General features: G+C 65.3%; 1 protein-coding gene across 2 annotated transcripts in view; it reads right to left on the minus strand.

Annotated features, from left to right (window-relative positions):
- Nucleotides 1–15,218, minus strand: part of BRD3 (bromodomain containing 3) — a 35,193-nt gene extending 19,975 nt beyond the window's left edge. Inside the window, exons 1-2 of one of the 2 annotated variants that reach the window (XM_061199642.1) lie at nt 15,127–15,218; nt 428–756 (exon numbers count right to left, since the gene is read on the minus strand). In XM_061199642.1, the coding sequence (XP_061055625.1) occupies nt 428–640 (213 nt within the window). In that variant the 5' untranslated portion in view covers nt 641–756; nt 15,127–15,218. Of the gene's footprint in view, nt 1–427; nt 757–12,655; nt 12,704–15,126 lie in introns of those variants that run through there. The other variant, XM_061199644.1, reaches the window with a different exon arrangement.
- Nucleotides 15,219–16,575: the final 1,357 nt, after the last annotated feature.

Consider the following 16,575-nt stretch of genomic DNA (forward strand, 5'->3'; position numbering starts at 1 on the left):
CCAAAAGAGAAAGCCGTCAGATGGTCAGGTCGGCACCGGCATGCAGCTGGGGCGCTATCCCTGGGAAAGTGGGCCGCACCCCTCTCGAGCACAGGGTTTCAGGTGTGGACGCGTCATTCCGCAGGACAGTGCCGGGCACAGGATGAAGACACAGGTGAGCCTCTAGGCCTGAGCCCCATCGCCGGCTCCCCCTTCATCCACCCACAGGCCACGGGTTCTCCCCGCTTCCTGCACCTGGGCAGCTGCCCTCCATTCCCCCACTCGCCTAAGTATCCCCTCTGCTCCTTGGTCATTGTGGGTCCTGAGCTGTGCCTGGCTTATCAGGACCAGCCGCCTCCAGGCAACATCTCTGCCAAAGCCGGGGGGGCCGTCCTCCCAGGAGTCGGGGCCGCGGAGGGGCAGGGGCGGCGGGTAGGGGGCCACTCACGGGCAGGTTCAGCTTGATGGCGTCCACGGGCTGGTAGAAGGGCCAAGCGAACTGGTGTTTCCAGAGCGTCTTCACCACCACGTTTTGCATGTACTGCAGCTGGTTGGTCTTGCGGCCGGGCTTGGCGGGGTTGGAGACCTCCGGCGGGGGCGGGTTCACGGGGCCCGGGACCGCCGGGATCCCCGCAGGGGTGACCGTCGTCGTGGTGGACATCCTCCGGCTGCTCGCTCACTGGCCGTCACGGCAGCAGCGGCTCGGCGAGGCCCTGGCTTCCGCTGTGCTCCCCGCCGAGGTGCGACATCCCATGTCTGGGCCCAGTCGGGCAGCACCTGCGGGGGAGGAGGGACGGCAGGGAATGGCCGGTCACCCCAGGCCCCGCGGCCTCGCCCGGGTCCCCGAGCACAGCCGTGCGGTCACGTGAGGCCACGTCGGTGCACTCCCCCCGGTCAGGCCAACCCTCACCTGTCAGAGAACCACTCTCCCACTGCTGCCCTCAGGCTGGGGCAGGGAGAGACACAGGTAACGGGACAGAATGCCAGCAGGTGCCACCTGGGCAGGCGGGGAGGCGGCCGTCCAGGTGGGGGCCGCTGTCGGCTCGCTGCCCACCAGCCGCCTGCCTGCGGGGGACTGACTCTACACTGTTCTTGACCGTGGCAACCTTTTAGTGAATGATCCACACGTAGAGAGCTACGACGTAGACCCAATGGCCGAGCCGGGCCGGCAGAACGTGCGTGGAACCACGCGTGGCACACGGGGCCAGGGCCCTTTGAGTGAGGCCACCGATGGAGGTTCTAATGTAACCATGAGAACGGGCTCTGGTTTGTGATGGTGGCTGGGCTGTGACACGGCCGGCCCTCGGCCAATCGGGGGGTGGGGTGGGGGTTGGGAGAAGGCGATAGGAGCCTGCAGCCTCAGCGAGTGAGGGGCTGCAGGACCACACCCCGACTCTCGGAATGTTCTCTGAGTGTGGAGCTGGGAAGGAAGCAGCCACCGCTGCCCCACATGTGTCACCAGGAGACCGACTAGCACCAAGAAAAATGTTGTGCAGTAAAGAATGAACGGGCCGCCCCCAATATCAAAACCCCACCACGTCTTGGGAGGAAGTCGGTGGCCCCAATGTCACTTGAGGACGCAGAACGCGCTGGGGGCTGCATACGAAATCTGGACCCAGGCGGCATCTGTGCACGCTGCTACCCCGTAGGTGTTTATGTGCACCTGTCACGGGACTGAGCCGGGTTGGGCTGGGTGGCAGGGCCCCCCGGGGGCCAGCCTTCGGGGAGGACAGAGCAGTGCGTGTCGGCCGCTGGAAGCATGCCCTCTACGACTTGCAAAAGCAGATCGTTAAAACTTGGGAGAGTTTTCGAGCTGGCTGACGGACATCCTGCCGGCAGCCTGCTCTGCCACGTGGGCATGTTTACACCACGGTCATCAGCACGAGGTACAGACCAGGGCCCCCCCGTGCCAGCTTGTTAAACCCCAGCCAGTGCCTCCTCAGCCCCCCGACCAAGAGGGAAGAGGACTCAAAACAGACATCAGGCACATCTCGCCCACCAAGCAAACCTGCCCCGCTCGCCCGCCCTTCCTCGGAGGAATGCTCTGGAACACCCCTAGGGGCCCCACCTGCCCGCCATCCTGGGGGCCTGCAGCTCCTCTCCTCCACGCTCTCCCCGGGCGAGCGGGCGCCTCTCACGCACCCCCATCTCGCCAACCCGGGGCAGCGCCCTGGCCCCCAGGGCAGCTCCGTAGGGAGGGCGGCCGTGCCCGCCGGGCTGGCGGCGCTGAGGCTGCAACGCACCACCGGACGGAAAAGCGCCTGAGTTCTCACCCTCGATGCCTCGCTGCCCCACCCCCAGCAGGTCTGACCCCGTCTGGCCCAGCACCACCGCCTCCTGCTGGGGGCTCTGCAAACCTCCCACGGGCCTGCCCGCCCCTCGATGGCCTTGCCCTACGTGGGGCTCCTGTCCAAACCAGCATTGCCTGTCCCGCTCTGGCCAGTGACTCGTCTCCCTGTCCTGGCTGCTGTGGCTATGCAGGCCCGCACCCTCCCTCTCCTCCTCTGGCTCATCTGCCCTAACGCCACCACCTGCCGGGGCCTCCCGGACCCTCCCGGACCCTGGGCAGCTCAGGGGTGCAGAGCAGATGCCGGGGCCAGGCTCCTGTTCGCAATCCCAGCTCTGCCCTTTGCCAGCCATGGGATCTGGTCCCCCGGTGTCCCCACAGGGCTCTGTGAGACTAAAGGGATCCAACACAGAGCACTCAGGTCAGTGCTGCACACATACCAATCGCTGCACGGTCCTGCCGTGACGGCTGCGGCGGCTCCCTACGTGGGGGGACCCGGGATCCGTGAGGGAAGGATGCACCCTGTTCCTGGCCCCCCCACCCTGGGCCTAGATGCCGGCCCGGTGAACTGCGGGCCGCCAGATATGGGGCGGGTGGGCAGGTGCCCAGTACCCGGCGCTGCTGCTGCACGGTCCAGGGAGCAGGGGCGGGACACAGCACACCGGCCTCCTCCAAGCACAAGGACAGACGGACACAGCTCTCTGCAGGGACGTGCTGGGGCTGCCATCAGGACCCTCGGCCTGGCCTCTGCCCTGCCTCCCTCTTCTGACCAATGACCAACTACCCCACACCCACGGCTGAGCAGGAAGCTGGCCCCCGCAGCAAACACAGGACACATCCCCATCGTGGGGTGAGCACCCAGGGGCTGCAAGGCAGAGCCGGGGGGTCCCAGACTACGTGGCTAAGCTCTGAGCCCAGGGCCTGGCCCGGCACATGCTCACCGAATGCCAGCGTTCACCCCAGGCCACAGGGAGTCCTGAGGTGTGGAAACACTTGGGACCCCAGCAGGGTCTGTGAGGTCTAGAGGGGACACATGCAAAAGGTGCTGGATGCCCCACGGCCTGGGGGACGGCACGTGGCAATGGGACCTCCCCCTCTCTGCAAACAGGAACGTTGCCCCCAGCACCTCCACTGGAACGAGGTGGGGGGGCCCCCCATGCACTCAGAACCCTGCAGGAACGTGCGGATGACCGCGGGGGTCGTGGTGTCCCCCGTCAGGTGGTGCCACATAGCACCCCCCACGGTGGAGGCAGGCGCCTGGCTTGTCCTCTGTCCCCAGCAGCCTGGGCACCAGCTCGACAGGGAGGAAGGAAGGGCAACTAGAGCGTGAGAGGTTGGGGGGCACCCCCCTCCCCAAGCCCCTTCCATCCCAGGAGCCAGGACCCACCTCCTGGGAAGGGCTGCGTGGCTGGGGAAGGAGACTGGCAAGGGACAGCCGGGGCGCTTGGGCATGACCCTCTCCGGTGGGACATACAATCGCACAGGTCATCCCGCGCTGTCCCCTCTGGGGTGGCGGGTGGAGTGAAGCGGCCACACAGCTCCCTGCTGGGGCACAGCCTTCACTCCTTCACACGGAGCCCAGACCTCAGGGCCGGCATGTCCGGGGCAAGCGGAGCCGCAGCGAGAGCCTGGCCTTGCCTCTCCCACAATCCCACAGACCCGACAGCGACCCCGAGGAAACCAGACCCCGGCTGAGCATGGACGGGAATGCAGAAGGCCACACGCCACCTCGGGACGTTCCCACGAGGGGCAGGAAGATGACGGAGGTCCCCAGCACTCAGGACCTCACACCCACAGCATACGGTCCCCAAGGCTGCTTTCTCCCTTTCTGTTTGCGTTTCTGAACCGGTGGATTTTTTTTTTTTCTTTTTAAGAACGTGTTACTTTTGTAAAAAGAAAAAAGTGTAAAGGGATTTCTCTTTTGGAAAAATGTACAAACATGGCCAAGCATCTCAGAGCTCATTTCCCTTCCTCTGGGGTCTGGGGACACGGTCCCGGAGTCTGGGGACCGGCCAGGCAGCCCCGTGTGCTCCGTCCAGGGGAAATCCGGGGGCCGCGATGACCCCGAAGTCTTGGCTCGCCCTCGGCAGGGCCACCAGTGGGAGGCGCGGTCGGCCACCCCCTCGTCGCCCGGAAGGCCGAGAAATCCCCCCAGCGCCCACCTGTCGGGGCAGCAGAGGGACGAGGATGGATGCCAAGGGTGCCGCCCATGCTCCCCGCCGCCAGCAGCTGTGCTGTCCGTCAGCCTCCCGGTCTGGGCGGGGGTCAGGGCCACATTCTGAGACCGGAAGGCACAGGCTGCTTCCAGAGAGAAGCTGGAACTTAAACAGTCTACCAGCTGACCCTCTCACAGGGCTCAGCCCCGAACCGACATCAGTAACGGACAAGAGGTGCGGAGGGACATGGGGTTTGAAACAACAGGAAGGGGAGACCACGGGGGAGTCCCCCACTACCCGCGCCCGGGGTCCCCCGGCCGCACAGGAACAGACTCTCACTGTGCTTCTTGGAGAAGCACCAAGAAATACACTGGGGGGTCGGCCACGGCCAAGAGCCCTTCAAACCTCTGCTGAGAGTGAGACACCATGTGATCCTCTGAGGTCAATGACCAGGCCCATCGCACAGATGACGAAGCTGAGGCTCTTCCATCCCTGGGCTATTTCCTGAGCCTACCCACATGGAGATTCGGGGACATGAGCCCAGGACCCCGTGCCTCCCCGACCTGGCTCCTGGCATACGCGGGTGACACGGGGTGAGAGGAGGAGCCGGGCAGCTAAGGAACCAGATGGCCCCACTGCAACCAACGGCAAGGCCACCCGGCGAGCCCTGGGGGCAGACACAGGCCAGCAGTGCCCCTCCAAGTCCCTGGTCTGATCCTAACTTCCGGCCAGAGATGCAAAGAGGGCCCCAGACACGAGGACCACGCAGAAGGGGAGCGGGGAGTGCCCACTTGGGTCTGCCACACCGGGGTTCAAATCCCAGCTCCCCTCCTGGCTGAGCCCCGGTAGCATGGCCATCAGCTGTCTAGTGCCCCCAACGCAGCCCCACGGATGGAGGCATGGCTCCCCACCCACGAGGACGTAGGAGGCCAGGGACATCACAGACAGTGGTTAGAGAGCTGGGTGACACTGGCCCCTCGGGTGGAAAAAAGGAGGTGCCCGTGGTTCCCAAGCCACGTGGGGAGGGGCCACAGCAAAGGGACAGGGACAGAGCCCGAGGGTCCCTGGATACCCACCTCTGCGTGCCATGAAGACACAATGAGGTCACGCTTGGGATGGACCCAGCCTACGCAGTGGGATGGACCCGTTTAAAACACAAACGCAGCTTCCCACTTCTCCCAGCCGCCACGTCCCAGCGGACCAGGAGCAGGCCGTCACTCTCCTCCCGACTCCACCTGGTCCTGGCAGGGAACCACAGGCCACCCAGCTGAGCCACCCTGGCCGGAGCCGGGGAGCCGGGCAGGAGACGACAGAGGTGCAGACAGAGGCGCCTGTCCATCAGAGCACGAGGAAGCGCCCTGCTCCTCCCCACGGCTCCCCCGGGGCCTGTCCCCTCCCGGCGGGCGCTGGCCCCTCGGGTGGTCTCCTCGGCCCAGCAGGCCTAGGCTCCATGAGGGAAGACAGGCCGTGCCAGGCCCCACCCAGGACAGAGGCCTGGTCACCTTGCCCACCTGGCCTTACCAGCTGGAGACCCAAAGTTGCCATGGGGGCCTCCAGACCTCCTCCTCGAGGGAATCCCAGTGGGGTGCCCACAGGCCCACAAATCGAGGGAAACAAGACAAATTCAGAGCGGGGGGGCGGGTACCAGAAGGGTCCGGCCCGTTCCCATGTTCCAAGCCATTGAGGCTGGGCGGGGACACCAGGAGGGGCCAGAGAAGGTCCAGCTGGGATCCCACCCCGGGTTCCCCGGTCAGCCCGTGGCACCCAGAGCTCACGGGTGGCACGCCAGGCTCAGGCTCTCACCACACTGTCGAGCTGCCCCCTGGGGGCGGAGGCAAAGCCCCCACAGACGCCCACCCTCCTGGCACAGCCCGTGAGCCCCGGGGACACCTGACGTCCCCTGACTCCAGCACTCGGACATGAGCAGGCATCGCCCACCAGGAATGGGGGGAGCAAACACCGCCACCCGGCCTCATGGGACAGGCCAGAGCCTGACAGCCGTTCTCCCCAAACCAGGCATGTCCTGAGTGAACCTTTTGGGTCTCAGAACCCAGCGAGTGCACCGTTCTGTGGGGCGGGGAGGAGGGGGTCTCCCAGAGACACCCCCAGCCCCCTGGGTCTGAGATAACATACCAAACCAGACACGACACTCTGCAGGGAAACATACCAACGTTCAATCTAAGAGTTAAAAAGGACCACAGACAGCCTTGTATCAGCTGTCAAGGGTTTCGAGCTTTCATCTCGAAAGAATCAGGAGAAAAGCTCACGCCCCAGAGTAGTGTTCTGGGGTCACAGCTGGAATGGAGGAAGGCGGCCCATCACGGGGGTCGGATTCTCCGCCCAGCCCGGGACCCCTCCCGGCCCCCACGTGGCCCGGAGGGAGGACGGCCGGGGTGGGCGAGGTGGTGACGCCCGACCCCAGCGCCTGTGCCCCGGGCCAGTTTGTGAGAAACACCTGCCGGGCGGTGAGGCCAGAGGCGTTTACTTCAACACTGTCTCTCTGACCATCTTTGGGATCCAACGTCAACGCTTTGGGGGTGACGGTGGTGCTGTGGCTTTTTATAACTCTTAAAACGCCCTTGTCTTTTAGACGTGGGTACCAAATGCCTTACGAAGGAAATGCGCCTGGAGCTTGCTTCGTGATAACGGGGAGGTGGGAAGGGGGTTGACATGAGCGGGGGTCTGGCGGAGACAGGACGGAGCACGAGTGCTTGTGGCAGAAGCTGAGCACCCTGGGGGCCTCTACTGTCTCTCGACTGGCTGCGCTGGAAAGCCCCTACCCCACCACAAGGAAGAGGGTGATCCCCCCTTTCCCTGGGTGCTCAGGACCCTGCGTTGCCCACCACCACAGCAACAGCGAGATTTGGGGGACATGACCCTGCTCCCCGTGCCCCCCTCGCCTGGCAGGGAAAAGGACTACAGGTGGGGGGGTGGGGGGAGATGGACTCAGGCAGGATAACCCGGGACCGGGTGGGGCAGTGCAGGTGACAGAGCCCAGCGCCCTAAACCCAGACGTATAAAACCCGCAAGCCCCCAAGTCTCCCCTTCACCACCCCCCAGCCCCCAGCGGCACGGGGGTGTCTCATCTCCTGGGGGCAAAGACGTGCAGCCCGATCTCACCGGCGTCACAGCCCACCGGGCCCGCTCCACACCGGCCGGGCTGGAAACCAGCCTTCTAGGAGGTGGGGTTCGGAAAAGAGCCTTGAGGATCCGCTGGCCTGGCTGGCAGTGTGCATCGCGCGGGGACACCCGGGCCGAGGGCAGGGACGGGGCCCCACTCCTCAGAGGGGAAACTGAGGCTCGGAGAATCCCCCCCCACCACCACCTCCCGGGGCTGCCCGACAGGGCGGGAGGCGGCACCACAAACGGGGCGAAGGTCAGAGTGAAGACAACCTTCCCTCGAAGCGAGAGGATCTGAAACCGCCCAGAGAGGAAATGCTCAGACAAACCACAAAAGCCCTTGAACAGCAAGAGAAAACCCAGAGACGGGGGTTCTGGCGGGATCCTGAAGAAGCGTCCAGAAAGCCAAACGGCCGGCCAGCGGCAGGCGGGGGACACTGGTCGGTCACCCCACCCTCCAGAGTCACACACGCGCCACTCCGTGAGGGACTCTGAGCTGGACACACCTGGCTGCAGACCGGGGGAGGGGGACCCGAGTGGCCCCGGCTCTAGGGCAGGCAGACCCGGAGGTCAAGGCCATCTCCCCGCCCCTGGACTCATCCTCTGGGACCCACCTCATTCCTCCCTGGGGAACTGGAATCCGAAATAAAATGCAGAGAACCGGCCCCTGTAGGCTCACTCAGCCCAGAGGGACACATCAGAAGAGCCTGGACACCAGGGCTATTCGGGGTCCTGGACAAAAAAAGAGAGAGTGGGGACCTCTGTCCAGGTGCCACTGTGGGAAACACCCTGAAAACGCACCAGCAGCAGCTCCGGCCCTCCCGCCACAGACAGGACCACAGCAGGCAGAGGAGGGCACTCCTGGGCAGCCTGGACCCTGACGGGTGTCGGGGGGATGCTGGAAGGAGGGTGCCGGACAGAAGGGCAGAAATAGCCTCACTCACCAGCATCAGGGGAAGGACCTCCAGCCACAGGGGCGGGGATGAGGCCGGGGGTCAGAGGAGGAGGCAGGTGGAGGGGGTCCTCAGGAGGCTCCTAGGTTGGAGGGCGTTGGGTCTGAAGGGGGAAGTCCTGAGCCACGTTCAGGAAGGAGGGGGGCTTGTGGGGGGTGCTGACATTCAGAGGTAGGAAAAAAGCCGGGGAGTGACTCCTCCATCCTGGGGGAGGCGGGGGAAGGGCAGGGCCTGCGCTCCCTCCGCCTTCCCTCTTGCCCTGCTCAGACCCACCGGCCCTGCCGGCAACGAGAACGGCCTTCCTGAGTCGGGTGACTCAGGGGTCAGGTGAGTCAGGTACCCCTGGGGGGCCCCACGCTACACGGCCCCGACTCCCTGGGCCCCATCCTGGCGTCAGTGGGGGTCACGTGGGCTCCACTTTCCAGGTTGGGGGGCGGAGGCTCAGCGGTCAAGGGGCACGAGGCCATCCAGTCAGAAGCAGAGCCAGGCTGTGAGCAAGGCCGTCCACCCAACCCCAAAGACTCCTCCACCTGACCTCCCTGGTGGCACCATGGTTAAGAATCCGCCTGCCAATGCAGAGGACACGGGTTCGAGCCCTGGTCCGGGAAGATCCCACATGCCGCGGAGCAACTAAGCCCGTGCGCCACAACTACTGAGTCTGTGCTCTAGAGCCCGTGTGCCACAACTACTGAGCCCACATGCCACAACTACGGAGCCCGCGTGCCAGAACTACTGAGCCTGCGCTCTAGAGCCCACGAGTCACAACTACTGAAGCCTGTGTGCCTAGAGCCCGTGCTCCGCAACAAGAGAAGCCACCACGATGAGAAGCCCGTGCGCAGCAACAAAGACCCAACGCAGCCAAAAATAAATAAATAAAACAAATAAATTTATTAAAAGAAAAGACTCCCCCACCGCCTCCCGGAGCTCCTGCGACAATCCCGCAGAGACAGGGGACGGCGAGCTGCAGGAAGGGGCCAGGCCTGCCGCCCCAGCTCCTCTGCCTCCGGGCAGCCGGGCCTCAGGAAACAGGATCCGTGCGGGCAGGGTCGGCTTCAGTGACAGACGGAGCCAACTGCCTCCTCCCGTGGGGCCCCAGGGGACATTAGGTGGGCGAGCGGGGGCCCTCCGCACGCTGGGCCCTGCTGGCCACCACCTCCTGCCCACCCCCCGCCCGGGCAGGGAGCAGTGCCACCACGGCTGCCCCCGAAGGGGCTCTGCCTGGAGCGCCTTGGCCCCGACCAGGGCCCCAAGCCCACCGTTGGTCTGGATCACTCCTGCTCCCCACCGGCAAGGGACCCCATCAGTCCACGGAACGTCTGCAGCACCCCGAGGTCTATGCGGTGTCCTAAGGCACCCGGCCTGGCCCACTGAGTGGCCAGCAGCCATGGTCCCCTTCCTGACGCCACCGTGTCCTCTCGGCTCTGCACCCCCGGCACCCAAGCACCTAAGGCTCCTTCTCAATCCAGTTTTCCCTGACGCCCCATGTGTCTCCCCAGCCCGTCAGCCCCCTCGGGGAAGCCAGCCTCTGAAGGTTTCCTTTCCGGCCAGAACGTCGGCCTCACCGTGGACCCGAGATACCGGCTCTGGTGGGCGTCGCCAGCCCTGCTGAGTGGGGCTCGCTGCTCACGGCGGGGGTCAGGCCAGCCCCCCCCCCACCTCTGTGAGGCTCTGTCCCTTCCCACCTTTCAACCAACCTACTCAAAAGAAAAACCTACTGAAAAAACCACAAGGAGCTGCTGTACCAGCGGTGTGTGATGTGTGTGTGTGTGTGTGGGGCGGGGGGCATGTAAAGCTCCATGGGGCTTCTGGGAGGGGGGTGATGAACCCACCACTCGAAGGGGAACGTCCTCAGGGGACACAGTGAGTGAGGACAGCGTGGCCGGCACCACACTTTGTCATGGAGAGGGAAAGGGGGGACCATCCTCTCTGGGTCAGTCGGTCCCACAAAGGATGCTAGGGGTCAGGCGGTCACATGCACTTACGGGGGGACCCGGCCCTGAGAGCACCAAGGCTCGGCGTGCTGTCATCACCCACGGGGGGTGTTCTGTGCCCGTCCCAACAGAACACCCCCCATTCGACGCCTGACGCCTGTGCATTAGCAACCCCGAAAACCCCGAGCCAGGCACTGTATCCCAAACCAGACCGAGGAAATGGCTGTCCCCCCAGGTCCCTCTCAAGCTGAGACCCCAGGGAGACGCCCTGGGAAGGAAGCTCTGACCCCATCACCCCACCTAACAGATGGGACATGAGGCAGAGAGGGCCTGGGAGGCCACGGAGCCCAGAGGCACAGCGGCAGGCGAGCAGGCTGGGAGCCCCTGACCACTGCCGGATCCTGATGTCGAGGGGCAGCCAGCCCTCCCTACCCCTCACCCTAGCTGCCCCTCGGGGTCAGCGGCAGGAGGGGTAGCCCGCCGGCGCCAGCCCAGAGCAGGGCCGAGGACGGGATGGTCCAGCCTCGGTAAACCAGGGTCCGAGTTCGGCTCTCACCTCCCCCACCCTGCCCAACACAAACACATTCCCCGGGTGCCCGAGCCTTTCCAGGACAGCCGGTGCTCCCATGGGAGGGCTGTCCGGAGCCTGGAAGCCCTGGAGAGGGACTGGCACGCATTCCAAGCACAGGGAGGCGGCCCTGCCCCAGCAACTAGCACCAGGCTTAGCTCAGGCTCCCAAGGGCCGGGCACCCTGGCCCGCCGTTGCTGGGATATTTCCCACAGCCCAAGGGCTCGCGTGCTTACCAAGCACATCCTGCTGCCTCTCCCAGCCTGCGAGGCGTGGGGGGGGGGGGTCTGTCATCCCAGAGGACAGTCACACGGTCACTGGTGTCTCCCCACCCCAGACCTACAACGGCCCGGCCAGGACAGCCTGGTGGCAGCTAAGACAACAGAGCACAGGGTGGGTGTGTGCCTTATCTGGGGTGCACAGCCAGCAGGGCCCCAGCTCTTAACAAGCAGCCTCCAGCACCGGGCTGGCACCACCACGGCTCTGCCCGACGGCGCAAGCAGGCTTGGAGCTAGGCAGCGCCCCGTTCCTGCCTTTCCTTTCCCTTTGCACCCGAGTTTCATCCCTGAGACACCGTCAGGCCAGGCTACCCCCAAGCTCTTCCTCCTCCTGATAATGCGTCACGAGGGTCCAGCCACACGACACGCATTCGGCCTCACAGGAGGCGAGGACATTCCTGCCCCCACGTACCGGGGACCTCGGCGGGGACCCTGGAGCCCCAGCTCCTCACGACGGTTTGGCACCTGTGACACAGGTACCCCCAGCCCTCCCGATCACACTCCTGAACATCGCTGTGGAAACGCTGCCCCACGGGTCACCAAGCCCAGCTTCCAGCACTGGCAGAAAAACCCCACTGGGGCACCTGAAGGCCCCCCGCACCCCAAGTGGCAGTTCCCAAGCAGCGGCGAAAGGACTCTCCCAGGCACCTCGTTACCTTCTGGTGCACTCTCCCAGTACTGCAGCAGTGAGGGAGGGGGGCTTCCCCCCAAATGCACCTGCCGGCTCTAACTCGAGGCTACAAAGGCCCTAAAAAGGAGTTAGTTAGGTTGAGAACTGATTCTCCTGTGGGATAGTTAAAACCTGGCAAAAAAAATAAACACTCACCCACAGCACTGACACAGCAGAGCCTCCGGCCTCTGGACAGACACCCCCACACAGGTAACCGTCATCTCCGCTCCAGATCCAGAAAGTGACACTTTGCCTTTAAGAGGCCCGTGCTTCTCTGAGGCAGGACCACAGGCACCCGGAGCAGGGGTGCAGGTGCCAAAGGGATTCACAATGTGCAGGGCGGGGGTGAGGTGGGGTGGCTGAGGAGGTGCAACAAGCCACTCACCACCTGGGCACCTACCAGCACCCCCGAGCCAAGCACGCCGGGCCGCTGCGCGCTGCTCTGACACCTGCTGAAACCGGGGGGCAGAGCCTCGGGTGGGACGGAGGGTGGGCTCCCAAGCAGGGGCTCCCCTGACAAGTTCCCAGCAGGCAGGTATACAGCAAGCAGGATGCTGCTTTCTGCCACAATTCACTAAAGTCTCCTTCGGAAGCAAGGAATGCTGACTAGATACTGACCTAATGCAGGGTCTGTGGGCCCTGCCTGGGGGTTCCGTCGCTTTACAGCTAGACCATCACGTGGGGAGACGGGAAAGGCGGACCAGGCTACTCACCCACCCACACGACCGCCCCGAAAATCCAGCGACCTGCGGAGAGGCTTAAAGCAAGCGGCCAGGTGCAGCCGCTCGCTGGGGGGCGGTGGGCCCCCCACTCCCGACCCGGCCCAGCTCCCCCTGGACCCACTGGATGAGAGCCGCTCTCCCGAGGAGAACAGGGCCCACCAGCGGCGGACGGAGAGCCAGGCAGACGCTGGAGCCGGCCCGCGGAGGTGGCCTGCTGGTCCCGAACCAACCACTGCACTCGGGGCCGCGGCCAGCACTCCCCAGGGAAAGCTCTGCCGCCGAGAACCAGGAAATGGCCGTGCACCTCGCCGCTTGCCCGGCGCAGGGCTCGGGCAGCTGGCAACTCGCCAGCCTGGAGGAAGAGGGCGCAGGAGGAGCCGCCGGCTGCGGCGGGCGGTAGGCGGTTCGCTTTTTACTCCGCCACCACCCCCCACTTTCACTTTCTGCCCGTGACCGCTCTGCTGGGCCAGGCAGGCAGGAGCAGAATATTTACAAATCCTCTCCCTTTATTCAGAGCTCACTTCCCAAGCACGCGCGGGCTGTGGTGGAGAGAAAGCAATTACTCCACTTTCTAAAAACAAAACAAAAATTGACCTGGTGCTGCCCGTCCCTCCTCCCCGGACGTCCCCGTGGCAGGGCTGGGACTGGATCGAAGCTTCTGAGAAGCTGCTTGGGGCGGGATTCCAGAGTCCTGGGGCCCCCGAGGTTACCAGAAAGGTCAAAGCGAAATGGCCCACACCGCCCGCCCCAGATGCCGTGTGCCCTATCTCTCCCGATCTGTAACCACCAGCACACATCAAGGCCTCAAGACAGAAAAGGGCAAACACAGAGCTTTATTTGCAAATGAGAGGCCGCACTCAGGGCTGCCAGAGGACGGAGGGAGGGAGGCGGGGAGGGAGGGAGGGAGGGAGGGAGGGAAGGAGGTCCCTAACTCCTGAGTACTCAGCCTTGCACGGGTTCAGGCCTTTTCTTGATACCCTTGAAAGCCAACTACTCCCCCAGGAGACATACCGCCCAGGCAACTTTGTGTAGATTTCAGGATCTCCCCAGGGCCACTCCATGGACCCAGGAAAAGAACCCCCATTTTAAAGAAAGAGTCAGGAAGAAAGCCTACAAAAGCAGGATTAAAAAAGAAAAACAAACAAACAAAAACTTTCTTCTTCGTCTTCACTTGGGGCGGGGGGGGAGGGCACGAGGAGGAGGGGCCAGAGCGACTCCTTCATTTGCTTGCCTTCCGCCCTCCAGCCAGTTTGCCCACTGATACCCAATACCACCTCCCCATTAACTCTGCAGCCACAACCCAGGGAACACACGGGGGCAGCCCCAGTTATGCACTTCTGGGTAGAAAGCTTTCAGCCAAAATGAAGGATCGCAGGATGATCAGGGTCTGGGCCCAACGGCGGGAACCCTCAGGATGGACCACGGGACCGCCCCACGTGGGTCTCCAGGCGGACCGGTTCCGTGCCCCCACTTTCATCTTTCCAAAACTGCCCCCTAGCCCCGAGGAAAGGAGGCGGCCCAAGACCTCCACCCGGGCCTGCCCCCGGATGAGCAAGCGGTGGAGCAAGAGGACCCCCCGAGCCCCAGCTTTATTCACGGGGAGCCCACGAGGGCCGGGGGGCCGTGTGAGGTTTGGGGTGAGCATTTCTCCCCGACGGGCTTGTGCCGTGCTGTCAGGCCGCGGCCCACCCTGAGTGGGAAGGAGGGCACGCACCCCCGCTCCTCCAGCAACTCGACCTCGCCCGGATTAAGCGCTTTTCGGGCTGATTTCAAAACGGGAACTGGGTCTCCTCTTGGCCGGGCTGCAAAGACCCAGCAACTCCAAAGGGCTCAAAGTCAGCTCGGGCCCCTAACTCTGGAGAAAGCGGCCTCCACCCCACGCCGCCCGCTCCCGGGCCCGGCCTCGCCCCCCGCCCCGGCCGCGGCGACGGCCCCCGCGCGAGCCCCGCAGCCAGGAGCCAGGGCGGCCGGGACGGGCGCGGGGAAAGGGGCGCGGGGAAAGTGGCGCCGAAGTGCACCTTTCCCTCCACGTCCGCCCCGATCCCCCCCTTCGAAAGATGGCGGGCGGAGGAAAGGGGGAAAAAAATCCTTTCCGCGAGGGAGGGCGCGCGGGAGGTCGCTGGCGCGGGGCGCGCGGGCCGTGCCAACTCCGGGCTGCGCGCCCCGGCCGCGGCGACGCCCCCGAGCCCGGGACGCGGGCGGCCAGGAGGGCGCGGGCGGAGGGGAGGGGGCCCGCGCCACCGCCGCCGCCGCCGTCGCGACCCCGGGCCGCCGTCGCGCTTTGTTGCATCGTGGCCGCGCACAAAGGCGGAGACGGCGACGGCGGCCCGGGCGCCCGGCTCCCCGGACGCGCCGGCGGCCTGCGCGGGGCGTACGGGGCCGCGCTCCCCGCCCTGCCCGGCCCGCCGCCACCCGCGCCGCCCGCCGCCCCGCGCGCGCAAGGAAGCAAGAGAAAGGCGTACTTGGCCTCGGCGGCTCCGGCGGCCGTCCCCTCCCGGCCCGCGCGGCCGGCTCCTCTTTGGCTCGCTGGCCCCGGCAGCATAATAGACGCGCCGGAGCCGAGCAGGGCTCATGCGCTGCGCCGCGGCGCCTGGCGGGAGTCGTAGTCCGCGGCCGGGCCCGCGCCGGGGCCGCCCAGGGGAGGCCGTGGCGCGCGGACTACATGTCCCGGCCCCGCCGGCGCCGCGCCGCGCCCCGCCCCGCGCGCCCCCGCCCGCCGCCCGCCCCCCGCCCCGCCGACCCGGCCGCGAGCGGGCCCGGGCCGGGGGGCGCGCGAGGGCGGGGCGCGGCGCCAGCGGCGACTCGGGGACCCGGCGCGGCCCTCCCGCGCGCCCTCCCGCGCAAGGGACGTGCGCCTTTGGGCGTATTTCCTGGTGCTCGGGGAGGCGCGCAAAAGGCGGGAGAGCGGCCAGCGCTTGCCCGCCGCTGCCGCCCGCACCGGAGGACCCCGGAGTCCGGGGGGCCGCCCTCGAACCTCGGGCGCGCACGGTCTGGGCGGCGCGTACCTGCCGGGCGCCCATGTTTGTAAACAAACCGCGTGCCTAATTAGCCTGGCGGGGGCGCGCGCAGGAGGGCAGGGGCGGGGCGTCGGCGCGCGCGCAGGGGCGGCCCCGCCCGGGGAGGAGTCCCGCTCGGTCGCGCCCCTATCTACCTACCTGCCCCCACCCCCCACCTCCCGTTCCCACATCAGGCCAGGGCCTGGGCGCCCGAGTTCGCTGTCGTGGGAGAGGGCGCCAAGTCCCAGGAGCTGGCAAGGAGCAGGGGATGTTCCCGGCTCTCCCCGGAGACCTGGCCCCCCAGCCTCTTCCCATCTGCCCAGTGAGGGGCAGGAATGAGATCAAAGGTCCCTAGCCTGAGGTTCCAGCAGTGGGCCACAAAGGTAAAAACTGGGGACTCTGGCCCTTTTTCTATATTTTTGAAAGGTTCAGCTCGTGGACGCGTTTCAGATCTTATTTTCAGTGGCAGTTCCTCCTGTGTACACATTAAGTTTTTATCCAGCTGTAACTTAAGGTGGATGCACGTTGTGTATATTAAACCCCCATAAAAAATCAAAAACAAAACAAGTTTTCCTTGGTACCCACTGAACCTGCCAACTACAAGGCCGAGTTTCCTCGTGTGGGCTGAACCCCTCCCAAGCCCCTGGGGTCACTGGGTTTATTTTAGGTTGAACAAGAGCGCTACTACCGCAAACACACACGTCTTTGTAACATTAAAGTGAATGACGACTCGGCTGAGCCCATGCAGCCCTACACCCACCCAGGACAGGCCTTCTGTGCCCGGCTTACAGGTGAGGCAACTCTGGGAGGTGAAGTGGCCCTGGGTCACAGAGAGCTGAGATGCCAAAGCCTGGGGTCCTGGGAAACACAGCTTGTAGGAGAGGCCAAAACCTTCCCCCACCCTCCCCACTGTCC

Source organism: Eubalaena glacialis, chromosome 9 (genome assembly GCF_028564815.1).
Source record: "Eubalaena glacialis isolate mEubGla1 chromosome 9, mEubGla1.1.hap2.+ XY, whole genome shotgun sequence".
In the NCBI taxonomy this organism is placed as follows: Eukaryota; Metazoa; Chordata; class Mammalia; order Artiodactyla; family Balaenidae; genus Eubalaena; species Eubalaena glacialis.